The following is a 13,298-nucleotide window of genomic DNA, read 5'->3' as shown; positions in this document are numbered from 1 at the left end:
GAGCAAAATAGAGCCATTATGCAATGGTTGTTACTTGAGCCCACGTAAAGATTGCTGAAATGAGCCCACGTAAATTAATAGAAGCGACTAAACGCAAGGGATCGTGCAAGGCAAGGGTCTATTGGATAGAATTTGGGGGAAGAGATGAATTGGATCTTCAGAACAGTGATACAGCCATTAGAGAACTCACAATGCATAAAATGTTGCAAAAGCTATAGCATCAGCTGAGAGAGAAGAAGGCTTTCAATTCCCTTGATACAAGCCAAACATTAGCCTTTCCATTCCCTTAACTTTGTGCATGTGAATGAGCGCATGCAAAATATCCAACAAAAGAAACTCACCTCAGACCCATTGACCAAATATCTCTTGTAATCACATCTTTTGCCAGAATTTACAAGCCTCTCCCTTAAAAGTGAGAAGTAACCAATTGCTTGACTGCAGAGTTCTACCACCTGTATAGTTGAAATGAGATAATTCAATAGACACATAAACCTATGTATCAAAGCAAAACGAAATATCAAATTATATTCAAACTACTGTGCAAAGGCTAAGTCCCAATTTTAAATACCACATCCCTAACAAGACCTTTAGGAAACATGGTTTTTACTCGTTTATTTTCACTAGAACTAGATCCCTTTATCATAAAAATATGCAGACTAGTCACTCATTCATTTTTGCATAACATAAATTTTCTTATTCATATAGACATCCCTTTGTACCCTTGTTATGTTGAAAAATAATTCCTTTAAGAAACATCCCTCATAATCACTCTCAATGTAATAATATTATACATATATAATTACTTATTAAACACATTTATATCATATGGCAATATCTTTCTTGTGTTTTTATAGCATAAATAACAAGATATTTATGCACATGTTTCTAAAGAAGTTTAAATTACTATAAATAAGTATTAACTTGGGCTTATATATCACTCTCATAAAATACACTTAATATTTAATACTATATATGCAAGATTTTCCAAAATATAACCCCATAGATGTGCTCAAATGGGATTTTCCAATCAATTTGAGTGGTTGAATGACTATATTTGGACATTGGATGTGAAAGTTATGCCACTTTTAAAAGTGCTGTCCAAGGTAGTTTCGCCAGCGAAACTACCTTAGAAGACCTACTTCAAAGGGGTTTCGCTGGCGAAACTACCTTGATGGCTTGCTTCAATGAGTTTTCTTTGGAGAAACCCTTTCATGAAAATAGGTTGAGAGAGTTTTTCAATGTCACCCCCTATCAAGTAAAAGTTGTAAGAAGGATCATAAGGGGATTTTCATATAGAGAAGTCTACTCTACATGTGGGTTTCTTCAAAAGCCATCCCATTATGTTCTCACCATTCCCAAAGATTCGCGTAGAGATTTCCCAAAGATTCGCGTAAAGATTTGTGTATAAAATAGGCATTGCTATAATATTTTGCATATTTCTAAGTGAAACTATGTTTTCTTCCGATCCATTTTTGTCATATTTTTGCATAGTTGGAAGGTTATTTTTTCCTTCGCTCAAACGCTCGGAAGATTTTGCTTGAAAAATGCTCGTCCACCATACCCAACTAGGGGCCTTCAACACAGTAATGCACTTACCCTCTTAAAGCAACACTAACCTCCCCCCCGTGCTCAATGCTGCTGCCTTGGGTAGATCAAAATGGCATTGGCTCATAATCCTACGGTGATGCTCAAACAAACTGTTGCAACACCAGGGTATGTGAGTTCTAAAGCACCTCCAATATTCACTCAATGTGTTGGTGGTTCCTGGAAATGTCCAGGCAAGGAGCCAGTTATGGTGTGTATATGCTATTGCTTGTAAAGAAAACCCATCTAAGAGTCAACAATCATACCTCATAGCAAGCAAGTAGAAAAATATCGGGTTCTTCCAATGGACAATATTGGTGACTAAGTTGACCTTTTGGCATATGTCAATCAATCCAACTATGCAATAAACAATCTCTCTACAAACATGCATCGTTGATTCCTGGTTCCCCCAAATCTACAACACTGACTTGAACAGACATATTTCAAGCCTTCAAAAGAATTCCACTTCAAAAAAATCTGTTCCAGGGCTTGTTACAGCTACAAGCTCAATCTTTATGGTCCCAGGGGACAGATGATGGAAAGGAGAAGTCTGCAGGGATGGACAAGCAATATCGTCCAGGTCCCATGGCGAGAGCCTCATCCAACTTAGGCATGATCCAAATTGAGGAGCCACAAATTAGGTCAGAGGAACTACGTGTATGATGGAGACCAGCAATGTGTTCACATATTGCTAGCCTGCAACACTTTCTCGCCCTTTGCAACAGCATCATTCGCAAACAGAACCTTTATTTATGATTCCCAGCATATCATACTCCAACAGTACTAGCTTTGAGTCAAGAGATAGATTAACACATACGTATACATAGAATAGGGGATGCTCTTTCACATGCATCTAAATATGACTACTAAGTACTTTAGATTGACTTGTCCATACATATACAGAAGAACATGCTTCATATGCTTACCGTATCTCCATCATGAGCATAATAATTTACTCTTTCTGCAACCTACAGCAAAAGCAATCCACAAATCGTCAGAAGTATACAGTTAATATTTATGACAGCATCTGAGCTCACTCACTAAGATTCAACCTGGTTGGCTTTTCCTCCATTCTTGTCACCACAAACGTAGACTAAAACACGCAATGAATTCAAAGATCCTGCTAGACATTATCAATGACTCGCCATATTTACATCAAATATTTTCCTGCTGCGCTATGGGATAGTATAAGTATGTGTATGCATATGTACATTCATTTGGATTCAGCAGGAGCCACCATAGCATAATCTATCATTAAAAACAAAATGACTTATCCAATTGCATAACATATGAAGACATGAATGCTGAGAAACCTCTTTTTGTTTGCTAACCGTGGGGAAGAGCTTTAAAACCCCATCTTCCCTAAGAGTAGCCTGCAGCAGAGGCCAAAACGCTTATTAGCACCTGTTTGCTACTTTCAAGATACCATACTAGTAAAGGTGAGATGTAACGAACAATTTTAAACCTCATTTCCAAGAAAATCCATTAATGACTGTTTTGAACAGATGCTTTCTGCCTCTTGCAGGCTACCACCGCTGTCAAGGCAATGCAAAGCTTGGCGAGCTGCCTGCACAAGAAAGTGAATTCATTTCTTCAAGGCACCTGGCGATTTCAATAAGTTGCGTCGAAAAAACAAAACACAATTTTTGCTACCTGGTTTGCCATCCCAAACTACTCGGCTGACTTAAGTAATTAAAACAACAAAATGGAAGATGCAAAATAAAAAGGTGCTCACAGATACAACAGCCCCAAGTTTCATGATTGCAGAAAAAGGCTCAGTTGAGTACAAGCTTTTTTCATCCAACTTCTGATTGGCAGAAGATTCCTGAATGATCATTTTGATCCTGCAGTCATAGCATATTCACACAGCATCTCAGTAAACTTCAATTATAATAACAAGATGAGAAGCAAAAAGGAAAATACAGACAGTCATACCAAAACTAAATATTTGGACTGCTGTATTTCATTCACACATTAGCACAGAGATTTTAATCATTCCAAACTTTGCAACATGACTAATATTATACAGTCCTTAACACAGATGCGAAGAACCCAAAGTTAAGGCAGCACAGTAGGTCCTCAGTCTGGACAACAACAGGGATAAGGAGCGGAGGAGCAGCTTGCCTCTTTCCACCTCCATCCTCAAGGGGAAGGTCTCCCCTTCATTCAGTAATCCAATATTTACTCCAGGGATAAGCTAAGCAAGGAAGGATGCACCTGTCCATTAGAGCTAACATCTGACCTGACAAAAACTTCACAGCTGGCCCGCTCTGCCATTTTGCATCTGCACCAAGGGAGACACGCTAGAAAGCCGGATTAAGTGTGCTCCGGTACTTGAAGGGTACCAACAGATACAGAATCGCATACTGGAGTGGAACAGACTTCAACAGATACTACGCTGTTGCAACCCAATCGTGTCTCATTCTCACACACGCTTACAACAAAAGCACCTCCTGAGCATTGTGTGTCTTTTACCTTTACAGTTCATGCATTCCACTCAGTAGAAGACAATAGGTCAGAGAAAGAGGAAGTTAGTCATCTCGCCTATTACATTGCGAGAGGCTGTCATGTGGGCTGCCACATGGGCGGCAACAAAGCATCCTTACGTTTATTTTAGAGCAGCCGCATGGACCAGCCAGGCCAGCACACATGGCTGGCAATAGACCCTGGTTCAGCGATTGTGCCTGAGCACAAATCTTCGACATCATCTCACGATGAGACACTAAGAACCCAAGGTGAGGGTTAGCGAGGAGCAAGCCTAGGTGTAATCCAGGTTCTACTTTGACACCGAATCCTGCAAAACAACCATACACCATAAAGGTGGAGCTGGTGGGCTCACCACCCAGCAAATACAGTGTTATCCTTTCCGAGCAAGAGACCATTCCGAATGGAATACTCATCTCAGATTTCTTTCCCCCTTAAGTTTGAACCATCCAGCTCATCACAGAATGCCCCAACCTGGACCTGCTACCATATGCAGCCGATATAATGATCATGCTCATACACTCCTTTAGGGGATAGAAAGAGAGAAGCTTGAATCTCAGTAAACTCATAAAGTTCACGAAAACCAATGCGACTTGATGCATCCGCCACCACATTAGTAGCACCCCTTCTGTATCAGGTTTTCCATGAGCTTACACCATCTAGCCTTTCGGCCACGCAAGTCTGAATCAGAAGCACTTTAGCGATGTGTTATCCATGCACACCAAAAATTCAAACAAGGACTCCATTTCTTCAATGCGTGAACGACAAGAAAATGCTCCTGTAGGATATTTAACATTTGCTATAGTCAGCTTTTGACTAATAAACGCAACAAGTTGAATATCTTGAAACATAATCACTAGCACCCGTTTCAACCACAAATGGTTTACTCAGGTCCACTATATGCAACGTTGGTCATGCTCCAAAGCACCCACCTGACAACAGGTCTATATTTGGTCTGCTTATGAGGAATTCATTGTTCTCCTCCTTTCCAAAGATTGGAATGTGGTAGCAAAGTACGTGCACACTTACGAATGAAAGTCTGGAAGAGCTCAGTGAATCCGAGAAAGATCTCACTTTCATGACAATGTGTAAAATCAGCCTTTTCAAGGTCAATACACAAACCGTCAACCGGCTTAATGTGGCCAAGATAATGACAGGTCCTTTTTGAATAGCTCACACTTAATCATATTCAATTACATATAGACCCTCTCTCAAACGGACAATCAAAACGATCTTCAAATGTTCTATATGATTAGACAAACTACAGCTGTACACCAACAAGTCATCCAAAAATACCATGACAAACTTTCCCAACTATGGACAATATATATCATTCATCATATACTGGAAAGTAGCAGGTGCATTTGTCAGTTCAAATGGTAACACCAAGAACTCAGAATGCCCATACCATGTACTAAGACCCGTCTTACAGAACGTTCTTGCAAACCCACCGGTTGACAAACTCTTGTCTTTGCTTCTCTTTGACTTGATTATGAGAGATCATATGTTCACGATGATGGATGAGTGGTGTGGGTAGCAAGAAGAGGAGTTGTGGATCACGAGACAGGGCTACTTTCCAACTAGCTTTTTCTCCTAACAAACGAGGGTTGGCCTTGCAGCAATGGCGATTCGCTTAGACCTGGATGTGCACTCACACAGACTGCACACAAGCTGTTGAACCAATGAGCTAGCAAGCTAGGTGTGCAAACCTCTTGGTTATTTAAATGGGCACTAAAGGTAGACATCGAGCATGCCATGCCTTTAGCATGCTGTCGCACAGAAACGGTACTCTCCTTCCAAGCATCCCTCACACCCCCCAAACTTAAAGTCCACATTTGTCACACAGGATTTCACGCATAGGAGGGCCTTCTTCGCCATGATCGTGCAGTGTAAGCAACAACACCAACTGATACTTCGTCACGAATGGCACATGGTTGTGGTGGGACGAGCACTAGATGTCCTCATGCTTCGGGAGCACATATTTTCAACACCAAAAATCAAACGTTGTTGCCATCTCCTCCCAAGGAGAGGCCTGGAAGTGTGGTCCCTAGAGGGGAGGTTCGCCCTTCAGTATCCCAAGTATTGACCCCAAATGTAAATCGGCTTACGTATGGGTGACTCCAAGATCGAGATCCTGAACGTTTATGCTCCTACTTGCATATAGCACCGCCCTCGTTTCTACAAAGGACTCACCTAGTACCTCCCAAATATTGAGTCTTGGATTGTTGGAGGTGATTTCAACAATCTAGAGTTCGAGAACAAGCAAGGCAGAGCCCCCTTGTCGATGTCCCCAGCAAAGCGGAGCACTTGGGAGCAACGATCAATGGTCGAGATCCCTAGAGAGGAGGAGTTTTCCAGCCTTCCACACAGTCTTCATTTCCCTTCTTTCAATGGCAACACGATGGCTTGCTAGAGTGACTGGAAAGATACTATTGGGCTGGCAATGCACAATGGGGGAGCCATTGGTATCTTGATAGGGACAACGATGTAATATCACTCTCAGTCTATAAATTGATGTAATGCAGGCCGATTATCGTTGTTAGTAGAATGTTGTTAACCTATAATAACTTTGTGAGTGCTATATACGCTCACAAGACTCTCTGTCTATAACTGATGTTTTGGAGTTCACCTTTTGGTGTGTGTTTGTCCCATAGGCTCGTGAGGTCTCTCGAGGACGTTAATCTTTCTTTCTTTCTTTCTTTCTTTCTTTCTCCGATAGTGCGTCTGTTAGAGCAGCCACATCACATGGACTCCCACGAAAGGGGGTTCGTATCACCGATGCTTTGCTTCAAGAGGAGGAGGTACAACAAGCTATGTCAGTGATTTCGCAGCCGCAAGAGAGCCCCTCCGCGCATAGTTGGGCCTCCTCGTTAGTCGGGGGCAATTCAAAGGAGCAATTAGGAGCTACAGGCCCAGGCTCTTCGTCGACGCCATTCTCTCCAAGAGCAAGAGAGAGCACTGAATGTACTTGGCTCCCATAGTGGCTTGTACAACATTACGAGATTGCTCGTTTAGACCTTCAAAGAGATCCCTCGAGCCGACATTGATGCGAGCAGCCAAATGCATTCAGAACCGCAGGAGATCCTAAGGATGACCACATACTTCTATCGGCAATTGTTTCAATCCAAGAAGAAGTTCTCCCCAAGTCCTTGTAACTCGGGAAGCAATCTGAGCCCATATCCCGACAGGCGTCTCCTCAAGCATGAGTAGAAACATGGAGGCCCCGTTCATTGATGAGGAGCTCTCTAAGGCCCTCAAGGCCCTCCCTCCATAGAAGTGTCATGGGGAGGATGGAGTCACACCATCCTCCTTTACATGCTTCCAAGAGATCATTCATAATCCCCATCGTTTGGCTTTTCAAGAGATTCTCGACTCTGGCGAAGTCACTGAGTCGAGAATGGATTTGTTGATCCCAAAGTGGGGGAGGATAGGCCTCACTATTGACAATGGAAACTGATTACCTTGCTCGATACCGCTTACAAGATCTTAGCCAAAATCTTGAGCTTGCGGTTGTGACCCCACCTTGCTGACATCATCCGCAACATGCAGGATAGATTTTGTTCAGGAACGCATTATCTTCGACAACATCTTTATTTTTTAAGAGACAGTGGATGGGGCACAAGGAGAGTCCCAACCTATCGCAGCCCTTCTCTTGGATTTTGAGGTTTATGACAAGGTGGAGTGGTCGTTTCTACAGCGCACAATCTACCAGTTGGATTTCTCAGACAGATGGATTCGAGGGGTCTTGGCCATGTATGCAGGGACTGCCAGACATATGCTTATCGAAGGTCATGCGAGCAGACCTATGGACTTCCAAGTCTGTACCGTAGGGATGTCCCCTTGCTTCCTTTCTCTCTCTTTCCAACACAAGCTTTGGGCTACTTTTTGTGCTCGCAAGCATTAGACCTCAAGAGGTTGCTGTTGTAAATCCGCCAAGAGGAGGAGCTACTGGGCTCAGAGTTTGCAAACGACACGGCAATCTTTGTGAAGGGCACAGCAAAAGAATCTAGGGGGAGTCAAGGGACCCTGTCATGACAAGAGAAATCACTAATCCGTGATGAGCATCCTCTTTTAAGCCAATTGCAGAAGGGCATCCATACTCTCCAAGTCATTTCTTGCTTACTGATTTTTCACAGCCATGTCTGCAACTAAAGATGGCGTACCCACTATAATTTCCGGCAACCTAAGAGGCTAAGGTTCGCAAGGTAGGTGACGGGCGAGGCGGAGGCGGCACGGCATGGTGGCGACGGCGAGGCATGGGTAGGCGGTACACCCAACTGCATGGGCGGAGCAACAGGCGGCCATGGTCAAGGCAGATGACGGGATGCTCACGTACGAGCAGTAAGGCATCACGGCAGGGCTAGCTTGACGGTGAACGATGCTCACGAGGACGCCACACCAAGACGGGCTTACTGCACGAGGCTTGATTTGGACGGAAACCCCCGGTTCACGGGAACTCACGGACGTCTGGTGACGCAAGGTTGGGCACATCGACTGACGAGTTGAGAGAGTGTTGTGTATATAGATTCGGGTCTGAGGGCTGAGGGCAACAGATTCGAGGTGAACAGCTTGTAGCATTTGTCTACTTCGTGGATACTTTGTTTGAGAAAGCTCTTCATTCCAAAAGCCCTCTATTCCTTGCCATCAGCAACACGAGAAACGACCAGCCATTCCTTGCCAGTCCCGTTGCACGTTTTGGCCTGGTTGTCTACCAACACCTTGCGTTGGCCATGTTCTTCACATAATTGGCATAACAGGTACTGAGATTCGGAGTGAAGGGGTGAAGGGGAAGCAAAGGTACCAGGGTCGGGGCTCTGATACCGGGAAGGGGTAGATTTGGAGATGGGGAGAGAATAGCAGAAGGAAGGGAGAGAGAGAAGGATAAGGGGATAGAGAGATAGAGAGAGGGAGGAGAGAGTGTGTGAGCGTAGGCAGCAGGTAGCAGGAAGGAGGAGGGAGAGTAGATAGGATTAGATGTCACATCAAAAAGTACATAGTAGGGGGTGGATGGAGACTTATATAGTCCCTCCACATTTTCCACCTAAAGGGCCTCTCTTTTTCCCTTTCATTACAGACATTAATGAAAGGGTATCACCCTTTCATTGCGAATCTCACGTAGCATCTTCATTCACCTTGCATTCATCCGCCATCTCTCTCCCACCTTGCATGTAGGTTGAAATAGAAACAAGTACTCTCACGAGGGTGCTCTTCCCCATTGGAGAGCCAATTGGCATTCAAATTATGCATGCATTGCACACATTTGCATTCTTGAGAAGGCTGGTTCTTCACATTTGGTATCAGAGCTTCGACGATCCACTCCCGCGACGGAAAGAGAAGGAGAAGAATCGAGCACAAGAGAGGGCGCAAGCATGCGGGACAGCAGCCTACACAGCGTGGAAACAGAGTGCATGGAAGGAAGCCATACGAGAAGACACGACACAAAGAAACCAACCCGCACGGAGAGAGACGCACCAGAAGGACGCAAGCGATCAGGGCTGCAAGCACACGACACATTGTTGTTAGAAGAGCAAGCAGATCAGTGCGTGAACCAGCCCTTCTAGCCTCTGTGCGAAGTTCGAGGTGCTGCTGAATCTGCTGGCAGCAAAAACAGAGAAAAGGTTTGCACGTTCATCTAGAAAAGGCTGAAGATTGGGACCCTTGAGGCAAGGGCTTTCTCTGATTTTTTTGGTCTTTAGACAGGGAACGGGATGTCCTAACGGGGTGAAAAACCCCCCCTTGCGAATAGACCCTTAAAAACCCTTAAACCGTGAGGAAAAGAGACAACCCCCCCCCCCCCCCGGTTCTCCCCAACGAAAAGTCGGCTTGGAACAAGATTTTAAGGGGTGCCCCCTCTAACGGTATCTAGAGCACCAATCCGCTCAAAACAAGTAGCCCAAACGGAGTGTACCAGTTTACAGCATAAAAACAAGGAAGAAAGGCTAAACGAGAAGCAAGAAGAGGTCATTTGAAGCGGTTTTTTGACACAAGCGAAACGGGAGTCAAATAAGTACCACCAACTCTACAACACTTGACTTTTGCTGTAAAATAAACCCCTTTTCTTAAATTACAGCAAGTCATTTTCTCTCTTGTATTACAGAAGGAAAGAATGGAAGGAGAAGGGATATTTAATAATGAACTTGTCCTTTTTCCTCCACTACCAGAAGGAGATAGGGAGAGAACACTATCACCTCCTCCTAAAGAGGATAATGTAGATGAGAGTTACACACATATTGAGCATGATAACCCACGTATAGAATTACCTTCATCTCTCCTTCAAGAATCTCTTGATAGGGAGTTTTTCTTCAGAAATGAAGGGAGAAACAAGTCCATCCAAAATCAAGGCGCTGAGTTTACGCCTTTAACTCAAAATCCCATACACATGGATTATAATCCAAGTGCAAGAGGGAAAGAGGAGTCCCCATTGATAAGCTGGTTTCTCATCTTAGCCATATGATTGAACAGTCCATTATGACAAAATTAGGGACTAAGAGAGTGCTGAATTTTGGGGATGACAATTTAAGTACCCCCTCAAAGAGAGCTAAATTTCAACCTCGAGAGAGAATAGAATTCCCAAAGTATGATGGAGCAAGAGAGGCGGATAAAATCCTCAATTGGATTCGCCATTTTGAGCTATATTTTGCCCATCAAGATAAGACCGACCACGAGAAGCTTGCTCTTGCCGCACTGCATCTACAGAAGGATGCTTCCATGTGGTGGTCCTTATCACAAACGGGAAAAGAGCCTATTCTTCAATGGTCTAAATTTGTAGAGCACCTTAAGGCCACTTTGATGCCTCCGAGGCATGAAGAAGAATTGAACTTCCCCTGGGAAAGGTTCAGGCAATTCGATAACAAGAGTAACGCTGAATTTACAGCTAGGTTCTAGAAACTCTCTTTAGAGTTACCTGAGAAGAGCGAGGATGATAGAAGGAAGAAGTATTTAGCAGCCCTAACCCCGAAAGTGAGGTATGAGGTTGAAATGTTCAACCCAACCACCTTGAAAGACCACTAAATTGGCTGAGATTACGGAATGAAATTGAATCCTCGGAAGCCTTTCAACAAAGGAAAAGAGAGAGCTATTGTACAAAATGTTAATAGCCAATCACGTCCTGGATGGATACCATTTCTTTCCATGTATGAAAAGAAAAAGCTAATTACGAAGGGTAAATGTTTCGGATGTAAGAAACATAAGCCAGGGCATCCATGGCATAAATATCCTACTCTATTAGCCAAAATTGCAAAAACCAATTCTGTAAAAGGGAAAGGCAAAGCATCCAAGCAGGAGGGTGAGGCTTCTACCTCCTCATCCCAAGACTCTACGGTGAACATAGAACCAAGAGTAAATGCTATCCATTCAGCCAACACTTGTGTATGGATGTGTGAGCTGAACAGAGAGTAGGCATATTCATTGTAGAGTGTATAGACGGAGAATAAAGAGTTTTCTCATCTGTGTAGAGCGTCTTATGGGATGAATAGGGCTGAAATAGAAGAGTTGGAAAAAGAGAGTGATAATCTATAGTCTCTATAGATTAAGAAGCTCTTCATCACAAAATCATCTATAGCCAAGGTCCACCTAGTTCAATGAAACATTTGGGTGAGAGAATCGTTGTGATACTGACCAGTTTGTTGAAAATATGTTTCAGCTAATTGAGCAGGTTACTATAAAGAGATTCCATCAGCTAAGTATTCAAAAGAGAATTCCGAGCATGAAGAGATACTAAAGAGGCACTGCAGTGGTACTTCTGCATTTTAAAAAATTCAGAGCCTGAAGATGGGATTTAAGTTCTGATTCAAAAGAGATCGTGTACTACCAAGAGAAGACTATTGGCAGGTTATGAAATGGAGATGCAAATGCAAAAGTAAAAGAGAAGCGTACGCAAGAGAAAGAGACAAGAGACGATCCAGAAGAGGACTTCTGCCCATTCAAGCAAGAGGGAGTGTCATGACAAGAGAAATCACTAATCCGTGATTAGTAGACATTAAAACATTATTATATATTATACGCCATGGTGTAACATGTATTTATATTTATGACGGACACCAACCGATTTGTTATGGCAGTGGATCATCTCAATAGATAGGACTAGTCGAGCTGGAGCCACTGCTTCAGACGGCATCAAATTTGGACATGTGATACTTATTCTATTAATAAAAATATGCACACACGTGTCTTAATAAAAATATGCACACACGTGTCTAGGTCCTAGGGGCAATAGAAAGGGAAGGGTGCATTAAGGTGCATTGAATCGTAGATGCATGGGTCATAGGCTAAGGGTAGGTGTAGATGGGAAGATGGAACTTGAGCGATCTCAAGGGACATTAATGAAAGGGTATCACCCTTTCATTGCGAATCTCACGTAGCATCCTTCATTCACCTTGGATTCACCTACCATCTCTCTCCCACCTTCAAATTTTGCATGCATTGCACACATTTGCATTCTTGAGAAGGCTGGTTCTTCACAGACCCCTAGAGAGCTACTACTTCGCCTTAGGGGTTAAGATTGACTAAACCAAATCAGTCATCTTTCTCACAACTCAGGAGATTCTAAGATCTTGGATTAGGGAGCTGCACTCGATTTCCCATGGATTCCGTGTGAGAGACAAGAGCACACCACACTATACTCAAAGATAAGAAAACAAGATACAAGACTAAGGTTTTATCTTAGTGACAAAACCTTATCCTAACTACTAATTATAGTTAGGGGGAAAACCTCTAATCAAGGAAAAGTTTCCCTAACCCACTTATTGGTCATACATTGATCCTGCCATGAATTATGGCGATAATTCCAACACCCCCCTGCAGTGCCAATGTGATGATGTACAACGAAATGATCAATCACCAAAAGAAGATAAGTTCATAGCACTGCAAAATGCCTCAAACTTCTCACGTGGAAATGCTTTGGTGAAGATGTCTACAACATTGTCATGTGTGAAGACATAATGCAACTTCTCTCTGACATAATCATAATGAACCTCAATGTGCTTCGTGCGAGCATGAAACACAGGATTCTTTGCAATTGCTATAGCACTCTGACTATCATTGAGAATTGGAGAAGGAACCTCCAATGATAGATGAAGATAAACAAATAAGCGGTCCCTATTTATAAAGGAGATTAGCAATGGGCCCTTTTGTGTAAATGACTTTGTGGGTATAGATTGAAGAGACGGCAATCTTTACTCTCTGCACTTTACCCAACAAATATGCTTTTAAGTGCCTTATTTGACAACTTA

At 43.1% G+C, this 13,298-nt stretch overlaps 1 protein-coding gene across 6 annotated transcripts in view; it reads right to left on the bottom strand.

The window, feature by feature from the left end:
• LOC147880794 (uncharacterized) overlaps positions 1 to 13,298 on the bottom strand; it is a 142,971-nt gene that overhangs the window by 84,563 nt on the left and 45,110 nt on the right. For 5 of the 6 annotated variants that reach the window (XM_087371097.1, XM_087371099.1, XM_087371102.1 and 2 more), the window contains 5 exons: positions 3,320 to 3,428; positions 3,050 to 3,151; positions 2,898 to 2,957; positions 2,511 to 2,552; positions 342 to 452 (listed from right to left, as the gene is read on the bottom strand). In XM_087371097.1, coding sequence (XP_087227223.1) covers positions 342 to 452; positions 2,511 to 2,552; positions 2,898 to 2,957; positions 3,050 to 3,151; positions 3,320 to 3,428 — 424 coding nt within the window. The remainder of the gene's footprint in view (positions 1 to 341; positions 453 to 2,510; positions 2,553 to 2,897; positions 2,958 to 3,049; positions 3,152 to 3,319; positions 3,429 to 13,298) is intronic. The other variant, XM_087371100.1, reaches the window with a different exon arrangement.

This window comes from Dipteris shenzhenensis, chromosome 32 (genome assembly GCF_047967505.1).
Source record: "Dipteris shenzhenensis isolate YYH24624 ecotype China chromosome 32, Dip_SZ_1.0, whole genome shotgun sequence".
Taxonomy (NCBI): domain Eukaryota; kingdom Viridiplantae; phylum Streptophyta; class Polypodiopsida; order Gleicheniales; family Dipteridaceae; genus Dipteris; species Dipteris shenzhenensis.
The sequence above is the reverse complement of the archived record's forward strand: the minus strand, read 5'-3'. Positions and strand labels throughout refer to the sequence as shown.